The sequence below is a fragment of the Eptatretus burgeri genome, chromosome 7 (genome assembly GCF_056783735.1).
Source record: "Eptatretus burgeri isolate ZD-2024b chromosome 7, Ebu_testis_v1, whole genome shotgun sequence".
Classification (NCBI taxonomy): Eukaryota; Metazoa; Chordata; class Myxini; order Myxiniformes; family Myxinidae; genus Eptatretus; species Eptatretus burgeri.
This window is the reverse complement of record NC_140967.1, coordinates 72,321,367-72,349,299: the sequence shown is the minus strand read 5'-3', so window position 1 is coordinate 72,349,299 and position 27,933 is coordinate 72,321,367. Positions and strand designations below refer to the sequence as shown.

At 41.3% G+C, this 27,933-nt stretch overlaps 1 protein-coding gene across 7 annotated transcripts in view; it reads right to left on the bottom strand.

The window, feature by feature from the left end:
- Positions 1-27,933, bottom strand: part of LOC147023526 (uncharacterized) — a 198,195-nt gene that overhangs the window by 115,816 nt on the left and 54,446 nt on the right. For 5 of the 7 annotated variants that reach the window (XR_015060247.1, XM_085889017.1, XM_085889018.1 and 2 more), the window contains exons 3-5: positions 25,682-25,793; positions 25,398-25,505; positions 22,591-22,913 (exon numbers count right to left, since the gene is read on the bottom strand). The exons of the other annotated variants lie outside the window; for them this stretch is intronic. Coding sequence is in view for 4 of the 5 variants with exons in the window: in XM_085889017.1 (XP_085745143.1) it covers positions 22,591-22,913; positions 25,398-25,505; positions 25,682-25,793 (543 nt within the window). In the remaining variant the exon portion in view is untranslated. The remainder of the gene's footprint in view (positions 1-22,590; positions 22,914-25,397; positions 25,506-25,681; positions 25,794-27,933) is intronic. 7 annotated transcript variants of the gene reach the window in all.

Genomic DNA, 27,933 nt, shown 5'->3' with positions numbered 1-27,933 from the left:
TTAAAGTAAAAGGGAAAGTTGCAAACTATAACTCTGTGAGCACTGTTGACGTCAAATTGAATGAATAGGATATCAGGTTCACTTTATTAAGTGACATAGCAGTATTGGCGGCGGAGGTTTTGCACTACCGAGTGCTCCCCCTCTAGTTTAACTCTGAAATTTAAATTATTTTTCAGTTTTTAGTCACCTAAACTTTTTTTTAACTCTAGCAGTTTACCGCTTCGCTTTGCATCATTTCTGGTTATTCACTGGACTTTAAATGCTGAAATTTCAGTAAAAATTGGAAAAATGGGGGTGTTCTAAAACTTTTGACCGGTAGAGTAGGTCAGAGTGGAAGAATTGTATTTTTGGAAATTATGAAATGACACCACAAGCAGCATAAAATAATACCTATTTTATTTGTTTTTTTGTCTTCTCAATTATAAATTGTCTTCTCTCGGACAAAAGATACGACAAAAGGGGAACGTTTTGTTCCTCATTCCTCAATATAGATACGAAGTATAGATGTTCCTCAATTGATACGACGACAAAAGGGGAACATCATAAGTGGGAACGTTTTGTTCCTCATGGATAGGTGGTCATAGCTGTAAAGCTTTGCCTTGATCTGTTCAGCCATTTCAGATAAGATTTTTGAAGGTTTTATATCTTGTTTTATTTTAAATATGTTGCCGAACCATATGACCGAAGACGTCATTAATATATTGATGTCCACCAATTTATCCCAAGATGACCCTCAAAAATTTTCATACTGATCAGATGTAACCTTGTATGACTGCAATTATGACATCACAACAAAGTCACTGATGACATCATACAAAAATAGGGGCAATGCCCCTGATTTTTTAATGGCGTGAACAAACTTTGTTACATCACAGGTGATGAAGGTTGTGGTCAAGATTCATCGGAATTGTGTGCAGTTTCTGAAAGGAAAGCAAATACCTATTTTGGGGGGCAACCCGGCATAGACTCCCTTTCGAGCCTGATTTTTTAATGGTGTGAACAAACTTTGGTACATACCGGTTGATGAAGGTTGTGGTTAAGTTTCATCAAAATAATGTGTGTAGTTTCAGAGAAGTTACAAGTGTTTATGGATGGACGGACGGACGGATGCGCATTCCCATAAGCTCCCCGGATCTATGGTCCAGATGAGCTAAAAATCATACCTAATCCCATGCAGTGTACTGGCCATGTGCCAAGTTTAATTTTTTTCCATGGCGTGATTTCGGAGATACCCTCCCTCCCCTCCACCCCAACCCCTCTCCCTCTTTCCCCGCCCCTCTCCCTCCCCTTTCCCCCCACCCCTCTCCCTCTCTCTCTTCCCCCACCCCTCTCCCTCTCTCTCTTCCCCCACCCCTCTCCATCCTCCCCACCCCTCTGCTCCCCGAGTGGCTTTGGCGACACAGCACATCCACTCCACGCGTACAGAAGCACATGGGTCCCAAGAGCCGCATAACCCCCACAGTGCCACACACTACAAGCCCGGGTTCGAGTTCAGACCACACACCGGCGAAACCCACACACCACACACGTACCCAAGCATGCAGGCATGCACACACTCCCACGGAGACAATTGTGCCCATTTGTACCACATCTGTGCGTGCTATGTACCTCTTCTTGCTTGCAGAAACTGCCGGCTATCAATACATTGCAGCAAATCGTAATATATTTAAATTAGTCCTTACTATAATTCACAGACAGGTGTTTGTGTGTTTGTTTGTGGGTGTGTGTTTTTGCGTGACGCCTTCTACAGCCAATTACATCCAGACTTGCTGCAGAGGATCAGCATGACACCTATTAATGTGTTGGGATGTTTTTTATCTTTGCCAGTGGTTTTGGGGGGGATGAGTTGGTGGGGGGGGGAGGGGCGAGGACGCACATTGCCTTTGTAAATGTGTATCGTGTAGCGCTGCCTCCAGGTGAGGGAGGGTATTACACAAGTCTCCACAATTTACAGTGCAGTATTGCTGTACCCACATTTACCAATGCAGTGAGGTGTTTTGAATGATAAGCAATATGTATGTTTATGCTTCATGCACGTCACCCGGGTTGATTTGTTTGTGTGTATACAGAGCTGTGAGTTGCCTATACACCGCCCAAATAAAGTTATGCATCAGAAGAACATGTTGCATGCTTGAAACAAGATCGCTCATAGGGTGGGTGGGTACTCTGCTAGTATTTTATAATGAAAGCAGATCACACAAAAAGGTGAAAAAAGCAGTCATATGTACCCATTTGTACCACATGTGTGTGTGCTATCTATATACCTATTCGTTGGCAGCAACTGCTGACTATTAATATATTGCAGCAACTATTAATATATATATATATATACATACATATATATATATATATATACATATATACATATATATATATATATATATATACATATATATATATATATATATATATATATATATATATATATATATATATATATATATATATATATATATATATATATACAGTATATATATATACAGTATATATATATATACAGTATATATATATACAGTATATATATATACAGTATATATATATATATATATATATATATATACAGTATATATATATATACAGTATATATATATATATACAGTATATATATATACAGTATATATATATATATATATATATATATACAGTATATATATATACAGTATATATATATATATATATATATATACAGTATATATATATATATATATATATATATATATATATATATATATATATATATATATATATATATATATATATATATATATATATATGGTGTCCCCCAAAAAATACAACTTTTAAAATGCTTCGTTTGATCCTAAAAAAAGCAGTAATTTTGTCACTAATGCTTCATTTCTTGTTGCAGAGACCCTGAAGTTTATTTTGATTCCAAGCAAGTGCCAGAAAAATGCCAAGACTGACCGTACAACAACGGACGAAAATTGTTGAACTTAGGCACCAGACGAAAAGTGTCATACAGGTGCAACGTCTTTACTCGAGACATTTCGGTATCCACTTGCGCCATGCACCAAACTTTCGGACAATAAAGTGCACCTTCGCAAAGTTTACCAATGTGGGAACCATCTGTGACCTTCACAAGGGTCACAGTGGTCGGAAAAGGACAGGTCGTAGTGAAGAAAATGTGGAAATGGTGAGACAGGCGGTCGTTCAGAGTCCAAAAACATCGATTCGACGACTTTCTGCCGAGACAAACATTCATAAGAGCACCGTTCAGAGGATCCTTCGCCAAGACATTCATGCCTTTCCATACAAAATTCAAACAGAAACGGTGCTTACTGATCAACAGAAACGCAAACGACTAGACTTTGCAAATTGGTTCTCAGGAAAGTTGGAGGAAGATGCAGACTTCCTCAAAAAACTTCACATGACGGACAAATGCCATGCTCACTTGTCCGGGGAGGTAAACAAGCAAAACTTTCGGTACTGGGGAACTGAAAATCCTGGTAATGCATCAACTGAGCTGGTGCCTCGATCTGTTCTCAAAGTCACCATGTGGGTGGCGGTTGGTTGGTATGGGATAATTGGTCCATACTTCTTTGAAGATGACCAGGGACGCACTTGCACGGTAAACCAGAGGAACTATCGCGAAATGATTCAGGAATTCTATCTGCCTGAGCTACGTACTCAGGCCGTAGGAGAAACAACCTGATCCAGATGAGAACCCAGTGGTTCCAGCAGGATGGGGCACCGCCCCATACGGCCAGGAAAACAAGGCGTTTTCTCAACCAACATTTTGAGGGCCGCTTTATCTCTCTCTACGAAGACGTTAAGTGGCCACCGTATTCCCCTGACCTTACTCCTCCAGACTTCTTCTTGTGGGGGTATCTCAAGGACAGGATCTGTGGAAACCCTAGGCCTCAGTCTCTTGATCAGCTGAAGGAAAACATCCACCGAAAAATCCAGAACATTCCTCAGGAAATGTTTCCCAAAGTGATGGAGAACATGACAACGCGTTTTCAAGCAGTGATCGGACAACGTGGAGCCTACGTCGAACATGTGGTCAAAAAGAAAACGACGATTCAATACCAAAATTTAAATTTTGGTGGCAATTTTGACATTGGTACAATAAACTTCAACCTTTCAGCTTTCTATCCAGTCATATATATATTTTTTAAAAATATATGTTATGACCATCCTCTTTGCAGATGAAAAGTTGTATTTTTTTGGGACACCCTATATATATATATATACACACAAGCCGGTAGGCGGACATGGGTAGTTGATCAAGTCGAATTTAGTCGTTTTTCAGCCGTTACTAGCCAACAAAAGCGTCCATAGCAACGGTTCTTTCTCACACATAACTCAGACATACCATGAACCTACCGTACCAGTTTCATGTATATCTGACTCAGTCTCTGAGATATAACGAACTACGTTTTTTTTTTTTTTTTTTTCCGACCAGGGTTCATTCAAAGTCTATCTTCTCTGACAGTTTTCATGGGAGCGGGCTGAATTTTTTTGTCAAGGAGGCTGAATGTGTTGCCCACAAACGATCATAGTTTTATTTTTGAATTTCGATATTTTTATTTTTTTTAGATTTTTTTGAAAATTTCAAAGGCCCGTTGCTAGGCCACCGAGGGGTCCATAGCAACAGTTCTCAAACACGCACAACTAGGTCACGGTATGAACCCACCACCAGAGTTTCATCAAAATCGGCCTGCTATTAACGGAGTACTGGCCTGGACAGACAAACAGACAGACAGACATAACGACGGAAAACCTGACAATAAGGTGGATAGATCGACTACCCAACATATATATATATATATATATATATATATATATATATATATATATATATATATATATATATATATATATATATATATATATATATATACACACATATACACGTCATCGTATTATAATATTTTGCAATGAAAGCAGATCGCACAAAACAGTGAAAAAGAAAACTGCGTATGTAATTGACAAAAAAAGGGACCCCTGTACAATGAATCACCATGGCTTCTAAAAGCAGCTTGTGAAGCACAGCGATCCCGTTGGTTAATGTGTTGCACTCAATGAAATTACACTTTCGGCACATTCCTTAATCTTTTCTTCATTTTATATAATTGTCCGAACAGTCAAAAAGTTCAGTTTAATACATTGCTTCAATAAATACACTTGGTTATAATAATCGCTAATTTGTTAAAAATTTCAGATTTCATTAATTTCGACACTTATTTAGTCCATGAGATCAGATTCTTTAATCTGAAATAATATTTTGACTATATCCTCAAATTAATCTGTGAAAGTGGGTCGAGGTTCCAAGGCAAGACATGGTTGAATAGGCCAAATCAAAATGGGGGCCAAGACCTCAAGAGGTAAAGTTGGGCTGACCAAGGATAAGCCTTTCATGGAGGTAAGCCATTAATTATCTTCAAAAGGGGTGGTTAAATTTACCCAAACACCCAATTTTCATTCATGCACTCTCTTGGAGTTCTCTTAGTATGCATGAAAAGCTTGGGGCTGCTTGGTTTCATGGAGAAGACACAATGACACTTACTTATTCATATGAATTGATTGATTATCAAGATATTGAATGACCATTTTTGTGCACATTTAGACTAAATTGTCAATGAATGTGAATATGAAAAAAAAAACCATCTAACTATTCCCGATGGCTGGCCGATCATATGTACTGTATGAAGTTTCGCATCAATCGGTTAAGCGGTTCTGGGGAAGATTTGTTTATGTTTTTTATTTTCAATCCAATATGGCCATCAGACCATGTGATCGATGATGTCATAAATTTAATTCTTCACACATCAGATAGATCAGAAAAATAAAGTTTCAGATTTTTTGGATATGGATTTTGATTCAATCAATTATGGCTGGAATTCCACTTCACCGATGATGTAATTGTTATCACTCTATATCGCCCACGTTAGTTGACATATGCCAAGTTTCAATTTTGTTCGTTTTGCAGTTTCAGAGAGAATGATATTCAAATTTTAACTTTTAATCTAAGATGGCTGCCATACCATGTGACCGATGGCATCAGAGTTATCAATAAGATATTCTCTATTGGGAGTACCTCCTATGTTTAAAGTTTTGCATCGATCAGACAAGAGGTTACAGAGAAAAACATTTTAAAAGCGAAAATATAGATGCGGACACACACACACACACACACACACACACACACACACACACACACACACACACACACACACACACACACACACACACACACACACACACACACACACACACACACAAAATTGCAAGTCTCGCCTCCCCTTCGGGTGAGATTAAAATTTGGTGTATGCTGTGCCCTTTTCAGAAGACATGGTATTGGATCAATATTTTTTTGAAGATATAGTAGATTCCCAACAGTACGTCAATGATATTGTCCAGCAGTTTTTCAACGAACTAACTGAAGAGGAGTAACGAGATGGATGGTTCCAGACGGTGCAACTGTACACAGAGCACATGGAAGCACGCATGCAGTCAATTCAGTTTTTGAAGATTGCATAGTTTTTCGTGGTTTATGGCCACCTCTTTCGCATGACTTAACCCTTCCAGAGTGTTTTTTTTAATCTTTGGAGAAAGCTCAAAAACACCGTCTATGCAAATAATCCTCATGGATCGAAGAGCTGAAAGCTAACATTTCAGAGCCTATCCATGACATCCAGGCTAAAGAACTGCAGCAAGTGTTTCAAAACATGTTTAGACTCGTAAAACTTTGCCTACAATTGAACGGGTCACACGCTTCTGTTACTTTTGATAGGTCTTCGTTGTATTTGACAATAAATACTTTTCTCTGAAAGACGTCTTTTTTTGCAAAAGAGATTTTGAGTTTCTCCTGCACCGTTTCCTTTGAAACACCCGTACATCTTTTTCTGCCTCCGCTGACGAAGTCGACGGAGCCATTATGTTTTTGGGTTGTCCGTCCGTGCTCATTTTCTGTTTTCTCTGAAAATACTTATCTGATTGAAACAAAATTTTCACCATAGGTGAGACTGCTCAGGAAGAATGTTTTAATGATAATTATGATGTAATAGGTCACATGGTGTGGCAGTCATGTTGGGGAAAAAAAAGGAAAAACTTTGGACTTCTATATATCCGAAACAGCTCAATGAATAAAATTGAAACTGGGCACATGTCAACTCCCCATGGGAAACGATTGTGATTTTTTTTTATGATGTCATAGGGAGCTTCTTTATGACGTCATAACTGCATATGTCGAACGCTTTATCCGATCAGTATGAAAATTTTTGAGGGTCATCCAAAGTTAAATTGTATGTGAGGAAAAAAATGATGATGCCATTGGTCACAGAGTTCAGCAGCCATATTTCTATGAACAGAAAAACCTTCAAAAATCTTTTTCTCCAAAATGGCTGAACAGATTGAGGTGAAACTTTATAGGTATGATCACCTACCCATGAGGAACAAAAAGTTCTCCACCTCTGACGTTTTCGGTCACATGGTTTGGCAGCTATGATCTTTTTGAAGAATAAACCTTAAGGCATAATTACATCAGCATCTAGAATTACTTTCTCAGAGATTCAGAGCTGGATTCAACCTCAGCTTGGGTTTGGCAATGAAAAGTTCCAGGCCACCTCGTACAGACAAGGCCTCTGTTTCTGAAACAACAAAGTTTAGTGCTGGTTCTCATGATTGACACAAATGATTCTGCCTTTCTCTCAGATGATCCCAAATACATATTTTTCTCTTCAAATATGAACGTTTTTAATCAACCTTGATAATGCACAATATTGTGGTGATACATTTTAAATCATGATTATTTTAAACAGCACTTTTAAAGAGCCAGTGATCAATGAGAAACCTCTCTGTAGCTTATACAAAACTTGATTAAATATTTGTAACACCTCAGCAATGGTGCTTCATTGGTATTTCGCTCAATTTCTCAATCATCGCCCAAATAAAACAGTACTGTACTTATTGAATACGAAAAGCATCCAAGTCTAATGGTGTGTACAGACCGGAAGCAACAAAAGTTGCTGTGGGTTCTCTGAGAGATAGGAATCTGAAATTGGCCAACACATTCCTCAAACTTGATGTGATGAAAGCTTTTTAAAATATAAAGATAGGTTACTGCCAACAATTGAAAATAAATTGAAAGCTTGGGCATTGAGAAACACCACATTACTGGGACTACAATCAATTCCAACTATACAGCCCTTCATCTTGACTGTCTTGTTTTATCATTTCATAAGCATCCAATTGGATTGCTTTTTGAAAACTTATGCTGTTTAGTTTTGTGGGTTTTCTGTTAAACTGTGGGCAATTGTCTGTGGGTTTTGCATCATTGGTAGGAGTGTAACTGTGCCACTGATGTAGTGCCCCCTGCAGATGAGAGCAGCATTTTGGTGAAGGGGGCAATGATAACGTCCACCAACACTTGCAGGTGGGACACCTGGTTTTGCAATCTAACCGAGGGACGGTGCACACATGAATGTATCGCCCTAGATGTAAAATACCAAGATGACAATTTATAGCTGGGTCAAGATTGAATCCAAGCTAGACAGCTTTGAGGTGACTGCACACACCTCCAGGCTATCCTGCCAAATAGCTGGACAAACAAAAGAGCACCGAGGAAGCCCTTCCAAGAAATGCTGTCAAATAGCATAAGCCATACAGAAGCCATACCATGATCATCCCATCATTCACAAATGCCAGACTGACATCCACTCAACTCACAAGCTGGCACTGTCTAACGAGACCATAATGGCTAAAAAACGACATGCTGCATGCATTTGTCATCATCATATTGCCAGCAAGGACAACCAGATGCACCAGCCTTAAGCTGCCATTGCAATAAATTATTCTTTGTGTGCTTCAAGAAAATGGCAAAAAGAATAAAAATGCAGAGATTTTGCTCTCGTTTCTACTGAGGTAACTGAACCCATGTCATCCCAAATGAGATTTGAGATGGTGCACATAAACTACATGGTGTGCAACTCTGGATTAAAGATGCAAATCTGTTCAAGCTAAAGGAAGAAGGGGGTGGTGGGGGACAAGGCAGTAATTAAAAACTTCAAATAAGATCCTTGTTAAAAATGGACAAATAGTTCCAAAAGAGTAATTTAGGGGAAGCCTAATCTGAACAAATATACTCCTCAAAGAAAATTTTGAGGTTTGTTATGTTTACTGTATATGTTGACCTCCGCCACTGACGGTGGACGGAGGTTATGTATTCACCCCATTTGTTTGTCTGTGAGCAGGATATCTCAAGAAGTTAAGGATGGTTTCGGATGAAACTTTGCCAACAGATTAGGTGTGTGAAAAGGACGAATTGATACAATTTTGGTGAAGATCCGGATCCAGATACAAGAATGTTTTAATGTGAAGTGATTCTTCATAATTGAGAGACAGGGCCAAAAACGATATGTAAGCACGACATTTCAAAAAATTGTGGACAGTTGTGACAAAACTTGATGGAAGAGTTGGGGAGGTTATAAGAACCAGTTGATTCGATTTTGGTTAAGGTCCAGACGTAGATCTGGCCTATCAGTGGGAGACAAAACGTGAACTGTTCAACCTGGAGGAGGTATGTGCTCTACCGAGTGCCATTCTCGATGCAAACATATTTATATTAGTCCAATAGGATAATGCAGGTGAACCACAGCTGGCTCTGAGCTGTATGGTCCATACTCAATTCTCAACCCAACTAAGCTGTTGGAATGGTGTTTTCACAGGCAACGCGCCATGTCACAAAATGTGCCCTCCTTCAGATGGATGTTAAGCCGGGTGTCTTGTCTACTAGCAACCTATTCCTGATACCCTGGCCATATTCCAAATTTCTGCCACAACCTGGATAACAAGTCATGGCTGGCTCATTAGTGAAAGTCTCTCACACTCTTATGTCTCTCCGAAAGGACCATTTAGAACCCCCCCGCCCCCATCTACTTTCTCAACAATCCTTTGGAAGAAGTCCTTTCATTCAAGCTTCTGTGTCTCACTGTCTGCCATGATCTGCCATGAAAGCCACATTTCCAACCTCGCCTCCAAAGCCAGTCGCTGACTGGGAATCTTCCGTCGTGCAAAGACCTTCCTCGGCCCACCTGAGCTCCTGACCACATACAGACCTTTCATCCACAGCCTGATGGAGTACTGCTCTCCCCTCTGGGCTGGTGCTCCTGCCTCCCACCTTTCTCAGCTTCACGCTGTGGAAACCAAAGCATTTCGGATCATTGGTATCTCCCGAGATGAGGCTGAGTCTTTTGGCCTCTCATTCTCTCACCGCAGGCAGGTCGGTGGTCTTTCTGTCTTCTTCCATCTCCTCTCTGGTCTCGCCCCCCTGCTTTGTCTGCGATATGTCCCCACCACATTTCCGCAGGGCGCTCAAGGTCCACCAACAACCCCCTTCCGGTAAAACTATCAAAATCACGAACTGCTCACCTTCACGCTTTCATTCCTCTTTTTTCCCACCTTTGGAAGAAACTCCCACACTCTCTTCAATCCCATTCTTCCCTCCAGGCATTCAAAACAGCGGTTCCACCACCACCTCTTATCTTTCCCCATCCAAAACCTCGATCTTTTCTACCCCCATTAATCTACCCCAAACCCATCTCCTTCAAATTCCCTGCTTTCCTTCCTGAAAGTCCCTGTAATGTCCATCTTGTATACCCCATGTTCCCCGTTCCATCCCTCTCCCTTCCACAGATCTCCTAATGTCTCTGTTTTGTTCTCCCCTCTCCTGCCCCTCTTGTCTCATGCCGCCCCCCCCCTCCTTTGCTGTGCGTTGTGTGTTCGCTCTCATACGAGCCTCGACAATGTATACAAAAAAAAAGGCTTGGGACAAAACGATTCCCTAGATGACCCCAGAAGGAGGTGGGACTAATTGGGCTGTTAAAATTAGTCGGAACAGCAAAGGTGTTCATCATATCCTGATTGTTCTGGCACATTGTTTTGTATACTTCATAAATAAACCAGGGTTCAGTTGTGCCTAAACAACATAGCTTTCTGAAACGAGTACAAACTGGGAATGAAATCAGTCTAAAAATGAGCGCAGACAAGTCTACATTGACAGAAATGCTTTCACAACACATGCGACCACCAATCACCCTCATACAAGCTTGTTCACATCTCATCAACCAAGGTGGATGATCCAGCCCTCACTGTGGGATGTTTCACCATTCCTCGACCAAAGCCACTTCTAGTTGATCAAGAGACTGTGGGTGGACTTGGCGGCCACAAACGTCTCCTGAGGATGTCTCAAACATGTTGTATTTAAGTCCATAGATCATGCAGACCAATACATGCAAGTGATGTTGTGTCCCTGAAGTGCAGCATTGACAATGTGCAGACAGGCATTGTGATCTGCAAAGATGAAGTCAGGACCTGGCTAAAGGGTTAGCTCTGGCGATGGCCACCAGAGACAATTGCAATTGCAATAGTCTCAAACCTGCCTCTGACATCAGTCATCAACTCCAAATGATGAAATGATAAATTCCACAGCAAACTTGAATATCAGCCCTGACCAAGCAGATCATGCTACCTCCAATGCCACAATTTGCAAATCACTCCCCCTCCTCATCTGCAGACAAGCACATCAATCATTGAAGTGTCAGCAGAATATAGGCATGCCAGGAATATAACATGGCCTCAACAGTTCATCTTCCAGTTGTGGTCCATTACCCGCACTGCTGTCGATGGCGCTGTGATAGAGGGATGCAGATCTGCAGTCGTCTGAACCTTGTACCATCAGCATGAAGCCCATTCTGAACTGCCTGGGTTGAAATGTGATGATTGATTTCCCTTTTGTAGGTCATTCTGGAGAGTGGTTCCTTATTGCAGTAACACGATAACAATCTTCACAAGGGGTTCGAACCCTTAGTCGTCCTCAAAGAGGTCTCTCCGTGAACTGTCTATTCTGACAGGGCCATGTCAGTGTCTTAGAAATGAAACTGTGATGAACATTGGACTGGGAAGCAACAGCAATCCGAATTATCTTCCCATGAACCATTCCAATGTTGTGAGCAAACTATATTTGGTGTTAAATGACACCTAGCTCTTCCCAAACTGTCTTTGACCACAATGACGACCATTTCATATGGAATACTGACATGGGTCCTGTGCAGATACGCATGCAGCTTGTTTGGGAGATGCAATTTGCATGTGGATTTCCAAGACTGATGTTTAGGTGGGACCTCACGCCTGAGCCATAAGGACGACGACAAGTGTAACGATGTCATCCCTGCATTTGACACCAGTCAGAGCACCCCCCCATTCTTCTGGCAAAAATGCCAACGTCTCAACCGTGTTCCCTATCATTTCAGTGCAGAAATCAACTCTCCCTGCTCCGATTTAGTCGGTAATCAAGTTCAAACCTCTTGTAAAATACCATACACCTTGTTCAAGCACCCAACTATCTTACCTCCCGAGAGTAGATGATGTGCACAGACTTTCTCACCTTTCTCAGCTGCAAATATTTAACTCGAAGATGATATTAAATTTGTCCTGCAACCTTATTGCCACGTTTCATAGTAATCAAATTAATTCCAACTCATCAGGATGAGAAATAATAAATGCAAATAACAGCCCACCCCATTCAAGAAAAAGTGTTTTTTTTTTTTCACTCAGATTCCATAACATGATTGACTCAGATCGATTGAATGGTCGTTTCCCTTTCCCACACAACATGGTTTACACACAATGTACACCATTTATGGTAGTGTTAAGTACAAAACTCGTGCTCCCCGTGGACTTTTTTCTTTTTCTTTTGCACCTGTACAGCTTCACAGTTAGGTGGACATTCTGTCCAGCTCTCAATTTGAGAGTTATTTTCCTAACTATCCTCTGTTGATTCCTACTCCGATCTGAGTCCGACTCCAGTCCTCATACATGTTTTATATCTTAATAGTATTCCTTAATTTCCTGCTCAACCAATCTGATCTCTTTCTGCTTCGAGCTTTACATTTCACTGGAATATACTGTATACGTATTACGTACGCTGCACGATTGCTCCTTGGAGGTTGCCCCTTTCTCTGTTGCTGATTGCCCTCCTGTAAGCTTGGCCCAATCCAGAGAACCCCCTCCTCAAACTCCTGCAACATAATTGCCTTACTCTACTATCCCAATCTCTAAACAGAATAACTGCACACACTATATTACGGTCACCCACCCCTAAATGCTCTCCTACCTTCATTTCTTGAAAATAAGTCGAAGACTGCACTACCCCTCATGGGCTTATAAAAGCAATCCTGGACTTGATCTCGGAATTTCTCATTACCTCCACCACTGATGGTGGACAGAGGTTATGTTTTCACCCCTGTCTGTCTGTGAGCAGGATATCTCAAAAAGTTATAGATGGATTCGGAAGAAACTTGGTGGACAGGATTGGAGTGTGAGAAGAACGAATTGATTAGATTTTGGTTAAGATCTGGATCCGGCCGATCAGGGGGACACAAAACGTAAACTATTCAGCCTGGTGGAGGTGTGCGCTCTCCCGAGAGTCGTTTTAGCCAAACACGTGTTAACATGCAGATGTGAATATTCATGTGCTGGAAGTTGAAACGACATACAAATGGGAGTATTTTTAATTGTGGAAAGCACAAATTATTTGGTTATCGCTACAACTAAATGGACTTCCTCTAAAGTGGTACGGCAGGAATGTGGCCCTCCGAAAGATTCGGTTTTATTTTGGAGCAAACAAGCACTATAAAATAAAAGTGGACCAAGTGCATCTTAAGTGAGATATAGAAAAGAAAAATATTTCGAGGCAGGATAATCCCACAAATTGGGGGGAGAAAAAAAAAAAGAATTGGTTGTTTACTCCGATTCCAAAATTAACTCTCAGGTGTTGCATGCATGCACACGCACGTACACGCACACGCGTGTCTTTACAAGAGTAAAAACCAAAGTCATTACCATAGTGAGTTGGTCCACTTTTATTCTAGAGAGCTCAATATACAGAAAATGAATATATTACATGGCATGTGTAAGTCCACAAAGACAAGGATGTGGTCAATCACTTGATACAGTTCCTACCTGCAAATTCAAGCATTAAACTCACAAAGCCTAAATGTAGAGGAATGATAAACTACGCAGGTGACAACATACATGAAAATGTTTATAATTGGGCCAACACAGAGTTCTTGGAATTGTTTTTTGCAAAGTGAGGGCAGAAACAAAGGTATCGGTTGAGAGAAAGGGCAGTGAAAAACAAAGCAGTTTTACGTACGTTTTTCAATTTATCAAACGATGGAATACTGCCCTACAATATCATCTTCCCCCTGTACGAATGAATTTGGAACAAAACACCACTTTCCTTCAGCTATCATTCACACCCATCCTCTGTACCATGAGAACACGCTAACCTTTAAGAAAGAAAGTTACTTTTTGCAGTCACAGCCCAACAGTTGCAACAAAAATACAAATAAAACTCCAGGATAATAATACGTCCAATAGAGGAATGGTGCCTTCCATTGTTGCAAGCTTTGTGTTTCGAGATTCCCTACCGTCATCTCGAGTCATTCACTTAGAGTGAAGTGGATGCGTTCTCTGCAGTGAGGGCAACAAGCCTTGTATTCTGATGGTTGGAACAGAAATACCTCATCAAGCGTAGGTAGGAAAATTAAGGCTGAACACGGAACACAGCAGGAAATGGCGAGACTGGGAATGTTACAGCTTGAACTACAGTGTCAAACTACCGTGATTGAACTGCGAGGATGGTTCCACTAAAACAACTGGAATTCTTTTATACCACACAGATCATGTCAATAATCGCTGTGATCTTCAGATACGACTTTACAGCCGGTACGGGTACAAAGGGAAGTCGAAATGTTTTTCCATTAACAAGTTGTTTTTTTACATTTCCACTCCAATGGCATCATGAAACTCACCAATCATTGGGAGGGGGGGAGCCTCTCGCCTCTCTCGTTTGAGAGCCTCTCGCCTTTTTTGACAAATTCCAGAGTTGGTTGTGCTTTTTAATTTTCCACGATGGTTCTCACATTTATTTGCTGCAATACCAATACATAGCCTGACAGGACATCACAGAGCCAGTGCACTTGCCTCAGAGCTGTCCATTGTGAGCTTGATTGTCCCTCCGGTTTGGGGATTTTACCAGGTGTTGGTCGAATCTGCAGCTTCCACCTCATTAAAGCTAGGTTTTCCGAACTGGATTTGTCATGTTTTACTGTTGTGTCTTCATCCCCGTGTTGCTGTTTTGTGGTTCCATCCAATTTTCCGTGTTAAATCTTTCCTTGTTGTGCTGTATTTGTCGAATTTGTTTCCGAATTGTTCAAGGCCAACATGAGCCGCAATGAAAAACTGTGTACCTTTTTTCTCCGCATTTCCACGTTTTGCTCCTTTCTTTCCAAACATTGTACTGTACTATACTTTCTACCTCCCCAAAGTTATCTTATTTCCCCTCCTCACTTAAAAAAAATAAAAGACAATAAAAAAAACTTTTTTCACTCCACAATGATCTCATTCCACTTAAAATTGCTTCTGCCTGCACGTCATTCTTTAGAATCTCCCTTTTCCCAATATCTCCACAAACTGAATCTTCATTGCATATAAAACACGTCTTCCTTCTTCTTTTAAAATCATTTTCAAAGGCTTCACTTTCATTATTTCTCCGTCAGGAGTACCCCACATGTTGTTTTTCACCATGATAAATTCTTCACAAATAATTTTTTTCCAAACATGCCCGTCAGCTAAGTGCTTGGTCTATCAACCCTTCTCCCACACCCACAAATATCATCTTTCTCCGTGCCATCAACAAAAATCCTTACCACCCATCCCATGATCTTTATCTCTGTTTGTCCAATTTGGGAATTAGGAATCAGCATCCTTCCACTTCATGTCCCCTCTTTCCACATCACCCCCTCACCCCACCACCTCAAAGCTTCAGCTTCCCCCTTTCTGCATCCCTCCTCACATCACTCTCTCAATGCTTCCCACTCAGCCTACATCCTCCCAGCACTTCCTCCTCTTTCCCTAACTGTGTGGACCTCAAATATCCGAGGCTTCCACTCCAACCCGACATCTCTCAATCCAGGCCATTGCTGGTAAACTGGACATAATCTGTTTCACAGAATCCTTCCTCCCACAGGACATCCCCGATTCCTTAGTCTCTCTCCCCAGCTATTGCATCCTCCAATTTGATAGGGCTGAACCCCACCACGGTAGTGGAGTTGCACTTTACATCAAGAACCCAATTTCTCACTGCACTTGTACTCATCTTACACCTCCAAATCCCCAGGAGTACTTTTGGCTGTGACTTCCGCTCCACTCCCACCTCTTGTTCGTCTGTATGTTGTACAGCCCTCCAAACAGTGATGACTTAATCTACGTCTCTCTACCTACCTACCCCTTTCTCTCTCTGACAACATGAACCAACTTTTAACCACTCGTACAAACTCTCTCTCTCTCTCTCTCTATCTTCCTAATATGTGGTGATATCAATTGTCACCGGATGCAAATTGGCTGCGTGTTGGTACCTCTCTCACCAGCCATGGCACTTCAGTAAAGACCTTCTGTGAATCCATGGAACTGACTCGATCTGTGAATTTTCCCAACCAGATTTCTCCCATTGGCAATTCCTCCCTTCTGGATAACAAACTTTCCCTCAGGAGAGCCAAAAAATAACATTTGGCAAACCTCAGGAATGAACTTTCAAATCTATCTCACTCCTCTAAAAACTGGTGGTGCCTTGTTAAGTATGTCTCTGAAGTATGTTCCCCTTCCATCCCTTCCCTCTCTTAAAATGGCACCACAGCTGACTCCACTCGTGAAAAGGCCTCAATTCAGTGTTTGCTTTGAAATATTGTGTCCCCCAACCCCTCACTCCCTGTACCCACCCTTCCCAGTGCTCCTGGACTCTCTCTTTTGCACCTGAGAAGGTGGAGAAGTTTCTGGCAACCCTCTATTGATTCTGAAACTGGACCGGACAGCATCAGCTCGCGTGTCCTCATAGACTATAGGCCCTTGCCTTCAGAAATTGATTCTTGTGGTCCACTCCTTGGCAGAGGATGAAATACTGTTTAAAGTGTAGTTAATATATGCCTAATCATTCTTGTAACTTATCCCCCTTACAGAAGTTGCACATTAACCCACACTTCAAGCCCAAAAATTGAAAATTTTGGTTTCCCACTCCTGATTGATGCCAACACAAACATGTCTCACTTGTATGACATTGATGTCTCACATACATGACACGAGTATAGTTCTGTGCATGGAATACCTGAAGACACGCAGCATTTGTCATCTGCCTCCCCTATTTATTTAGACTTCTTGCATGCACAGGATGAATGTTAAAGGATGCTTTTTTGAGCGGATCGCATCTGCATCAAGTCAATTCCTGTGGCATCAACTGCATCATTTATCAGCTTCCATCCCTGTCCAACAGGAGGTGGAATATTTGAGTGCTGTTCGATAAATGATGGCTTGGAAATTGGCTCGCTGAACATGCTTATGCAAGGCATCTTGATTTGTTGACAAAACATTCTCTGCCATCATCGCCAAGGAGAACATTGCTTATCTGGCATCATTCACATTTGAGTATTCCTGCTGACCATAGAGTTTGCAGACAAAGACTTCCAGGTCTGACACCATGTAATCAGTTACTGTGAATAATTCCCCAAGAGATTGAAATGCCGAAGACAATGGTGAGTTGTCCATAATCACTTTTGATCGCCTTTGTCTTGCCTTTACCATAAAATGAACTGAGAGCCACATCCAGTGAAGCAGTGGAGGCCCACCAGAGACTTGGTTATGTCATCAACAAGGTGTTGCACAATAGCCTGGAGATGAATAGTCCACATATTCTTATCTTTCCCAGTGTAGAAGTAGAGCTGGGAGCTACCAAGACTTGAAGTTAATGCGACGCCAATGACAAACACGTCCGTGTCAGGACTCATGATAATGATACTGTTGCTACCGGATTTGGAAATGTAGATGGCATGCAAAAAAACATCCTTGTGTCTGCTTCTTCGTGCGAACAGTGCAGCTATTTGTTGTCTTTTCAAGAACCGTTCCATCTGGCAGAATGATTGCAAGGCAGAGTTCCACGGTTACAATCACACCTTTCATTCTTCCAACATCACATTTGCTCTACATCTCGAACAAAAATTTAACCAACTGCTCCTTGCTGTAGCTACGTGACAGGAATTTTTTTCCACTGCTTTGGGATTTGTTAGCCTGGCTTTGCAATCTTGATTTTCTTGGAGCCGCTTGCTGCTCTTTGTTTGAGCTCTGCATTTTTGCTGCTGACAGTTGGATATCTGTCTGTCACAAAGTGTCCTTCAGTTGAACTACGAGAGCAAGAAAAATTCAACGAGTGGAAATTCTTGTCAGCAAGTTGACCAACGTTCTGTGACATGTACTTTCGGCTCATTTGTTGTAGCATGGCCATCCCATCCACAATCCAAACACTCCTTTTCGGCGTTTGGTGATGCTTCAGGGGCTGATTCAGGGTAAAGCAGCAGCCTTGCCTTATTAGTCTTTACAAGGCATCCATCATGTGTCACGATCGCCAGTGGAAGTGGGCCAAAACAATATGACATCATGTTCTTCACATCAATTTTGCAGGCTCTACCGATGATGACAAGTCTGGCAAGAAGTTTCCTGTCACTTTTCAAACCGACTTGTTACCCTTCCCCTTTGTGGTTGTCTTGTTCCCTGCATCAGTGAATGACAAGATTCATTTTCCTTAATGTGTAGTTGAGGACAGTCTCACTTCCTTGCAGTCAGTCCTTTTAAAAGGTGATAAATCCATCATCTCTCCCTTCTGGTGAGCAATCTCCAGGTCAAGGCAAGCTTGAGGGAATGCAATGATGCCAGAAGACATGTGAATTAGATCTTCAGGGTCTTTGACTTCTTCATGTATTCGACTTTTTCCCAGTTTGTCCACAAGCATCGTCACGACCACCATGATCTTATCAGGAACTACATGATCTGTCTTTGCTCGAGCTGCAGTGACCATCACGAGTCATGGTCTGCATCAAACCTATTATTTTGAGTCCTTCATTTTCTCTCAATCTTGATTTCTCCAAACATAGGGAACAACGAGCTTCAACTCTCTTTGGACTGGCAGGGTACAGGTTGTGTTCCCATCCAGACAGAAGAGCCGGTCCCAGCAAAAGAGAGAACTGGTGCAAATGATTGGATATCGGCAAAACAAGCAGATGTCACGTTCATGGCTTGGCAGCCGATGTCACGTTTATATCAGAAGCGTGCAGTGGCAGCAGGTCAGATGGCCAGCTTCAGCCCGATCCTATCAAAACCTCGCTGCCCCACTAATCCCTGAACCTAATTTCTAACTCTTGACCCTCTATACCCTTTCAAACTAATTTATCACTCCTGGGCTCACGACTACACGATCTCCCAGGAGGAAGATCAAGGCACGTTTGACGATAAAAACGATAGGGTGGCATGGCCCCAAAAAGCTCGCTGGCAAATTAGCCCGATCAGGCCATTTACACAAAAGCTCAAATTATCAGATGGCAGACACAAGTTTACATGGACCGCATTGTGATCCACCTTGGAGCTTTTCACACACCAAGAACCGCTTTGGCATGCATTGGCAAGAGATTTGGGGGGTGCCGGGCTTCATGATATCTTGATAGATTCAGAGGTTCTAGCGTCTATATCGATGAATGATGTGATAAAGGGTCATCACTACAATGGGAGTATCCGTTGTCATAAACTCAAGAAGAGTCATCTTTAATGTAATGTGGACAGTAAGTAGACGCAGTCGATGCACCGCCTTAAAGCTGGTGCCATTGTGCATGTTTGGGTTGGCATCAATCAGGAGTGCGCAACCAAAATGATACGACAAATTTTGGGCATGAAGTGTGTGCTAACATGCAACTCCTGAAAGTTGGATAAAGTTCGAATAATGACTAGGCACATATTAGCTACACTTTAAACAATATTTCATTCTCTGACAAGGAGTGGACCACAAGAATCATTTTGTGAAGGGATATGACGGACAGGGCTTACAATCTATAAAAACCGGTTCTGCTGCTTTGTACATCCTCTTTCTGCTCTTTTCAGCCTATCTTTTGCCCGAGGTCATCTTCCATCTGCTGGGAAATCAGACATCACTGCATTACATAAAAAGTGCAAAAACTGATCCTGCAAACTACAGACTGATCAGCTTACTTTCAAGTAACAGCAAGGTCATGGAATCCATATTTGGAGTCGATATGAAATCTTTCCTTCCCCGCCCCTCCCCCAGCCTCATCCAAGATCACCAATTCTAATTCATACCAGATCACTGCACCTTGGACATGCTGATCCGACTCTCCCAACAATGGATGGAGGCCATTAATGTCAGACAAGACCAGGGCCATCTCTCTGGAGATAATACGAGCGTTCAATAGTCTGGCATCCCTCCTTGCTCTCAAAACTCTCTGCCGATGGCATCCAAGGCCAACTCCAATCTTGGGTTACTGACTTCCCTTACTCTTGTAGCCAACGTGTGGCTCTCAACAGAATCCTTTAATCTCCTCTTTCTGCTAAGGTTTGAGTCTACCAAGGCAATGTTCTGGACGCAGTCCAAATTCTAATCTTCATCAACGATCTCTCAGACTCTCTGGAAAATCCCCTTTATTCATTTGCTGATGACACCACCCTCTGCCAAGATATCACTCATTCTTCAAATAGGCAGCAGAAGTCCCTTTTCTCGTCAGACGTTGACAAAAATCACAAACTGATCAAACACTTGGAATATGTCTTTTAATACTGACAAATCTCACATACACTCTGAAAGGACCATCTGGCAAACCCTCCCATTTACTTTCTTAACAATCCTCTTGAGGAAGTTCAGTCATTCAAACTCCTGGGTCTCACCATCAGACATGATCTTTCTTGGGCAAGCCACATTTAAAAATTGGCCTCCAAAGCCAGTTGCCGAATGAGCATCCTACGTCGCACAAAGTCCTTCCTTGGCAAACCTGAACTCCTATCCACCTACAAGGCCTTCTTCCACAGCTTGATGCAGTACTCCTCAAGTCTTCAAGATTAATGGAATCACCCATGATGAAACCGAATCTATGGGCCATCGCTTTCTCATCGCAGACAGGTCGGTGGTCTGTTTTCTACCGCCTTCTTTCTGGTCTTGCGCCCTCAGATCTTTCCGTGCTTTGTCCCCCTTCCCCAGGTTTCTGCAGGGTGCACATGGTCCACCATCAATCCCCTTCTGGTGAAACTACCTGAATCCAGAATCACTGCTCACCTCCACTCATTCATTCCTCTTTTTTCATGCCTGTGGAATCAACTTCCACATCCTCTTCAATCTCATTCTTCCCTGTAGGATCAAGCCAACTCTTCACCACTATCCCAGATCTCCAAATGAAAATGAAAAAAAAACAAACTGAAATTGGGGTAAAATCCACCAGCAAACAAAACTCGATGCAAAAAGGAACCAAACTCTTCCTCAGTCAACCCAAGTATTTCCTTGGGAAATCAGAGCTACACAGTCTACAAGGACTTTGTCCGTACCTCAATGGAAGAGTACTGCTCTCTGCTATGGGCTGGTGACCCAGCATTGCTTCGATCTGCTGGATTCTGTGGAATTGAAATCTCTCAAAATTATTGGAATCTCCCATGATGAGGCCGAGCATAGGGTCTGTTGCTCGTTTTCTACAATCTATTAGCCAATCTTGCTAGCTCCAACTCTCTGTCCTCCAACCCTCCCCAGAAACTCAAGGATGCATGCATTTGTCAAGTAACCACATCCTGGTTTGGCTTCCAAAATCCAGGCTGTTTGCTCACCTCAACTCTTTTATTCCTTGCTTCTCTTATCTATAGAACAACCTTCCAGAGACTGTTCTGTCTGACTTTTTCATCCAAAGCTTCAAGCGAGCAGTGCACCACCATTTGTCATTCAAAATTCTGACCCATGATTTTTTATTACCTCCTTTAACCTCATCTAACCCAACAATCTTACTTGCTAGTTTCAGCATTTCCAATCCCACCCCCTCTCCTCTTTTCTTGTTTGTTCATTCTCTTGATGTTTATCCCAAAGTCCCTACCTTGCTCTTCCATGAACCTTGTTCCTCTAAAGAAAAAAAGAAAAGAAAAAAAAAAGACTATGACCAACACACAACTCAATATCTGTCTGTGTCTGTGTAGACATTCTTCTCAGAAATGGCCAAACAGATCTTCGTCAAAATTTCACAGGTTCATCAGTGAGTGTCGGCGAGTGCATTTGGAAAAATAATAATTTTTATTTAATTAAGAAAAAAAAAAAGTTGGATTTTTTTTTTTAAATTGCTCTATAGTGTGTAAGGCTTTGTAGCTCCTGAAAGGTAAGATTAAAATATCCCTGACCCCATTCCTTAGTGGGTGTAGGGAAATGTTTAAGACCCCCCGCCCCCCCCCCCCAAAAAAAGAATTTTTTTTTTTGATTTCTTCAAAATGCCAAAAGGATTAGAACAGCACTGGCAAGGATAGAATAAAAATAAACAATATCACCAAAGATGTGGTCCAACCAACTTTTGGGTATATTGCATTTTTGGGGGTATTGTAAAAGTATAGTTACTAGAAATAAATAAATTAAGTTTACCTTGTGTTTACAGGACACGCAGCCAATTTGAAGAACAAAAAAGCAATTCAAAGCAATTAGACAAAACCCCAATACCACACCTCATCACGTGCCCTCAAACGGTCTCCACCATCCACCTCCATCTCCTCGATCTTCTTGGAAGAATGTACTGAAGGTGTTGACATCAAAGGCTCCACATCCACTCCATCTCCTGCCTGTACATTTTGGTGCTCTGATGAGGAGAGGCGGCTGCTTTGCCTTGTACAGACTCTTCCAGATCTCCGCAAAGGTCTCTCTACCTTTTCCTTTTTGTTTTTAAGCTTTTTGCACTTCCCTTTGACTTCTTTTTTCTCTTGATTCTGCTCATCAGCATCAACACTCTGCAAGTGTTTTCCCAGCTTTGAAACATCCTTTGACAATTGTTCTGCAAAAAGTATCATCAGGCCAAATTAAATGGATCAACAGACAAAATGTGGCAAAAAAAGGGGAAAAAGTGGGACAACAAACAAATGTACCACAGCACGAGGAGAGGAATAGCACCAAAAGGGTAGGAACTAGGTTTCAGTGGGTACAGTAAAGCTCAGTTGTGGCAAGCTCGAGACACAAATGAGCATCAGCAACACTGACAGACAGATGGCTTTACAAACTTGAGGAAAAAAAAAATGAAGAAAGGATCCTGCAAATATTGATCAACTATCACATCAACTTACGAGTCAAGAACATCATCCAGAAGAACTTCAAGATTTTACAGAATGATCCTAAAACTGCCTCGCTTTTCTCAACTGCCTCCGATTTCTTTCAAGTAAGATGGAAATTTGTGAAATTCTCAAATTTGTAAGACCATTACCCTCTGACCTCCCACTAGGAACATTTAAGTGTTTAATGAATCACTGGAGCACCTACCACATCATCAAGATGATGACTTCGATCTCAGGACCCAAAAACAGTATTAAAGTCATGGACCACTTTGACTGCACATTCACGAATGCCATCTAGGAAATCACGTGTAGTCTCTGCAAGATGATCTTCATCGATGAAACCAGGCAAAGACTGAGTGATTGTTTCCGCAAACACTTACTCGATGTAAGAACCAAGCACGGAACTCTTCAAGCTGGTTGCTTGATGGTTCTACCTTCCTGGACAGCCTCCGGATAACTTTCCCCACTTCAGCATCAGACAGTTGCAAGTGCAAAGAGCAAAGCCTCATCTTCAGGATCACCACATTGTCCCCATATCATCCCCCCACCCCCCCCACCAAGGGATTAATGAGCGCTTTTCATTCAGTTATCCTTCCAGTCTCTTACAACTTTTCAATCCTTTCCCTCCCCAATTTATTTTCCCCCTGATTGCACTTTATTCCATTTTATTCATTTTACTTCTATTGTCGTTTCTCTCCTCTTTTCTGTCCTCCTTTTCATCTAACTTCTCTTCTCATTTTTTTTTTTAAGTTGCTTTTGTTTATTTGTCTAATGTCTTTATTTCGCTTGTTTGTTTCCCCGTCGGGTTTTTAACTGCCGAACCCTGGCCTTCCCTCTCATGAGATGTCAGAATGGGTTATTCCCACACCACGTGCTCGCTGACTTCGCTCTGACTCATTACCACACAAGCCCCTTCTCCCCTCCCCTCTCATTTGCTCTGGCGAAGGGCTTAAGCATAAAACGTCAGATTTTCCTTGCTTCCCACAGTGGTGAGCATACTTCGATAAATGTTCTCTTGATTCCATCCATTGCTCTACCTGTCTGTCGACTCAGATAGCTACAAGGCTCAATGATCAAGACAAGTTCTTCATTCCACATATGGTCTAAATTCGTTTTTCTTGCCTCCACTCAGCTCAACTTTTAAACCCATACCTTTCTTCTTTAACACTCCCAAAGCACTGCCACCTGTTATTATCGGTTTGTGTGGTGCAATAAATCTTCACTTGAAAAAGGGATCATCAACCCTGATATGGTTCTTGGGCAGGTAGGCTTGTCTTTGTTCTTAGCCTGGTGCCTAAACCCCCCTCCTCTAACCTCTGTGTTAATCATGTCCTTTTAAGCAATATATACTTACTTGGACTAATCCACATACGTCAATTTGAAACTTTGTCATTTGCACTATGTTGGTGTGAATTTCTGTACCTAATGAATACCCGTTCCCTCTGGGAATGTGACACGGTAAAGAAATATGCTGAACTGTGCAACAAAGTAATTATTTGTGAGATTTGGGTATGTTTTGTTTAAGAAAAGAAAAAACAAATACACTTCCCATTTTAAGTCAGGATTGGAGATTGGCCCAGTCGAACAGGCAAAAATCCTAAGTCGGCTCCAAATCCTTGCGAATTTACACAAAGCTTGGAGGAGGGAAGTTTAGGCAACAGGCGAAGAATAAAGCAACCTGCCTGCCCAGGAACCATACAAGGGTTTGGAACTCCCATTTTCAGGTGAAGATTGCATACATGCACATTTATGCCCATGACCTCACCCTGGGTACCCCCAGCGCATATCCAAAATTTGGAGATTAGCCCGTGTTGTTTTTTGTTTTGTTTTTTTTCCTTTCTATGACTTTCAGACAGACATATATACATACAGGGAATTGGCTTATTTTATATATTAATATGAATCCCCCCTCTGCCACCCCTCCCATTCTTTGTTGCATTTGCATTTTGTCCTGTATTTTACATCAACAGTGGTATAGGAAGCCTCATGTGCATTCAGCGCACTGCTGTTATGGTTTGCCTTTGCCTGTGCATCAGTTTGATTCTCAATGCATGTTAATTTACAAACAATTTTTTGGGGGGGAAAAATTAAATTATATAAACCACCAAGCACATAACTATTTTGAAAGCACAACAGATAGTATTACAGCATGTAATATCAACACATTTGTTTTTGTTTTGTGAAGCAAAATTAAAAATACAAAACTTAACCTGCTGTTTTTCGATGATCTGCTTTTTCAGGGATTGGAAGCAGATCTGAAGGTTGGGATACAGGAAGCTCGTGATGAAGCACATCATCCTCAGAATCTGCTGACAACTCTGGCAAAGGGAAGCCATTTATTTATTTATTTTTTCATAAAGTAATAAGTCCATCACCATAAAAAGTTGAATATCAAATTTATTATGCAGAGAAATTGAAAGTAATTGAAAGCATTACATGGGGAAATAAAGCAAACAAGTACATTTGAGATAAAAGAAAGAAGATTTCAACTCACCCTCAGATTCTACCGTTGCCTGGGCCTCTTTGGCTAACCGCTGTTTCAGCAGCTGCTTTTGCTTCTCAAGGTATTGTTTGATGAAGCTGTTTGAACTCATCTCTTCACCAATCTTAGGCCAACATGATAACAGAAGGAAAAGTGACCAATGCACTGTATAAAACAACTCCATTCCATTTGAATTCCAAAATAGTATGACTTATTGAATGAAAGAAAAAGAGAGGGAGGAATCGTTATGGTCAACGTGATTTATTACCCTCACCGAAGGAGAGGGTATAGCATTTGGGTGCGTTTGTTTTTCGGTGTTTTTGATTGTTTGTTTGTCCGCACAGAACTTTAATATCTTTCTCTGCAACCGCTTCGCTTGTTGGATTGAGACGAAATTTTAACCAAAGGAGTGACTACTCAAGTAGAATGTTTTACTCATAATTATGTCATCGGTCATGCGGTGTGGCAACCATGTTGAAAAATCTGAAAAACTTTGGAGCTCTATCTAGAAAACCATACCAAGGAAAAAATTGAAACTTGGCACATAGCAAGTACACCTCATGGGGATTCCATCCATCCATCCATCCATTGGGACCATACTCTGTGCAGAGTGTTGGTGTTGCCGAAGCAGACTCTTTGGCAATTGGACACAATCCTGGATGGGTCACCACTCCCCCACAGTATACCCGCATGCTGGCCACTCATTTTTCTGACCTCAGAAGGATGGCAGGCAGAGTCAACCCCACCTGGTATTAATTCAACAGCCAAGTGGGATTTAAACTTTGGATCCATGGATCCCAAGCCCACCACCCTAACCATTAAACCAACACCAGGCATATGGGGAATGAGTCTGATTTTTTTTTTATGATGTCATAGGTGCCTTCGTTTTGACATCATAATTGCATATGTAGAATGCTACATCCGATCAGTATAAAAAATTTTGAGGGTCATCTAGAGATAAAATGGTCCACAAAAAAAATTTATGACTTCATTGGTCACATGATTTCGCAGCCATATTGTTTGTTCGTTTTTAAACCTTCAAAAATTTTCTACTATGAAATGGCTGAACAGATCGAGGCAAAACTTTACACATATAACCATCTATCAATGAGGAACAAAAGGTTCACACATATGATCTAACAAGTCACATGGTTTGGCAGCAATATTGGATTTACCCAAAAACCCATAAAAAATCTTCTTCTCCAGAACAGCTGGACAGATTGAGGGGAAACTCCACACAAATGTTCCCCAAGGCATGGGTGTACAAGTTGTTCAGGAATAATTGATAGGTCACATTGTTTGGCAGCCATATTGGATTGAATAAAAATATTAAATAGTGCTTTTTATCTCTCAAAGCGCTTAATCAATCGACATGAAACTTCACAATTATGATCTAGTGGTGATGGAGAGTATGTTTTAAATTTCAGCTTGATCAGACACATGGTCTGACAGCCAAAATTATTGAATTTTTTGATCTGGGTTATTTTATTTATTTATTTTTTGAATAAGGCTCACTTGGCTGTGCCTGGATGGGTTTGAGAGTAGAGTAGTAGCAGGTGAAATGTGAATCCAATCCAGGTTCCTCCTGATCACTTCATCTTTCCTTTTTGCTTGTTTGGTTTCCTTCTGATTACTCCAATGCAGGACTGTACCTATTTGGTCTTCCATTTGATTTGAATTGAAATTATTTTAATCCCATTCTAAATTCAATTGAATAATAATAAACATCATGGGTCAGGGTCAAGTGTCTGATCAAAGTGGGGTTGCATCAAAGCGAGACATCTTCGTGCCCGATCATCACTGACAGCAGTTACAAAGTGGCAGTTCTAATCATCTCTGATTAATTGCGTAACACACCAGTACACAAACACCACACAAAACAAGTCCTGGCGAGGGTCTGCAATCTCCGATTCCTCTTTTTCTTGTTATGTATGCCAAGGTAGTGGAATGTGATGGGTCTGGAGACATTACGAGTGCATTTTTCCAAATAATAATAAAAAATTCAAAACCATGTTACAGCGAGATCTTTCAGGATGCGTTTTATCTGAACTTTGAACCTAATTTCAATCATTCTCAACTGATTGTCTATTTTAATGACACACAAAGCGCATGCTGCTAATGCGACTCAATTTAATTGCTTTAGCTACTTCGACCTTTTCTCACAAATTCCGAACTTTTGTTCATCTTTCAACAGAAAATGCCAGTGGTGGGCAAGCTGTGGCACATCAGACTTCTGAGTGTGGCCAACGAGACTGACCATTGCC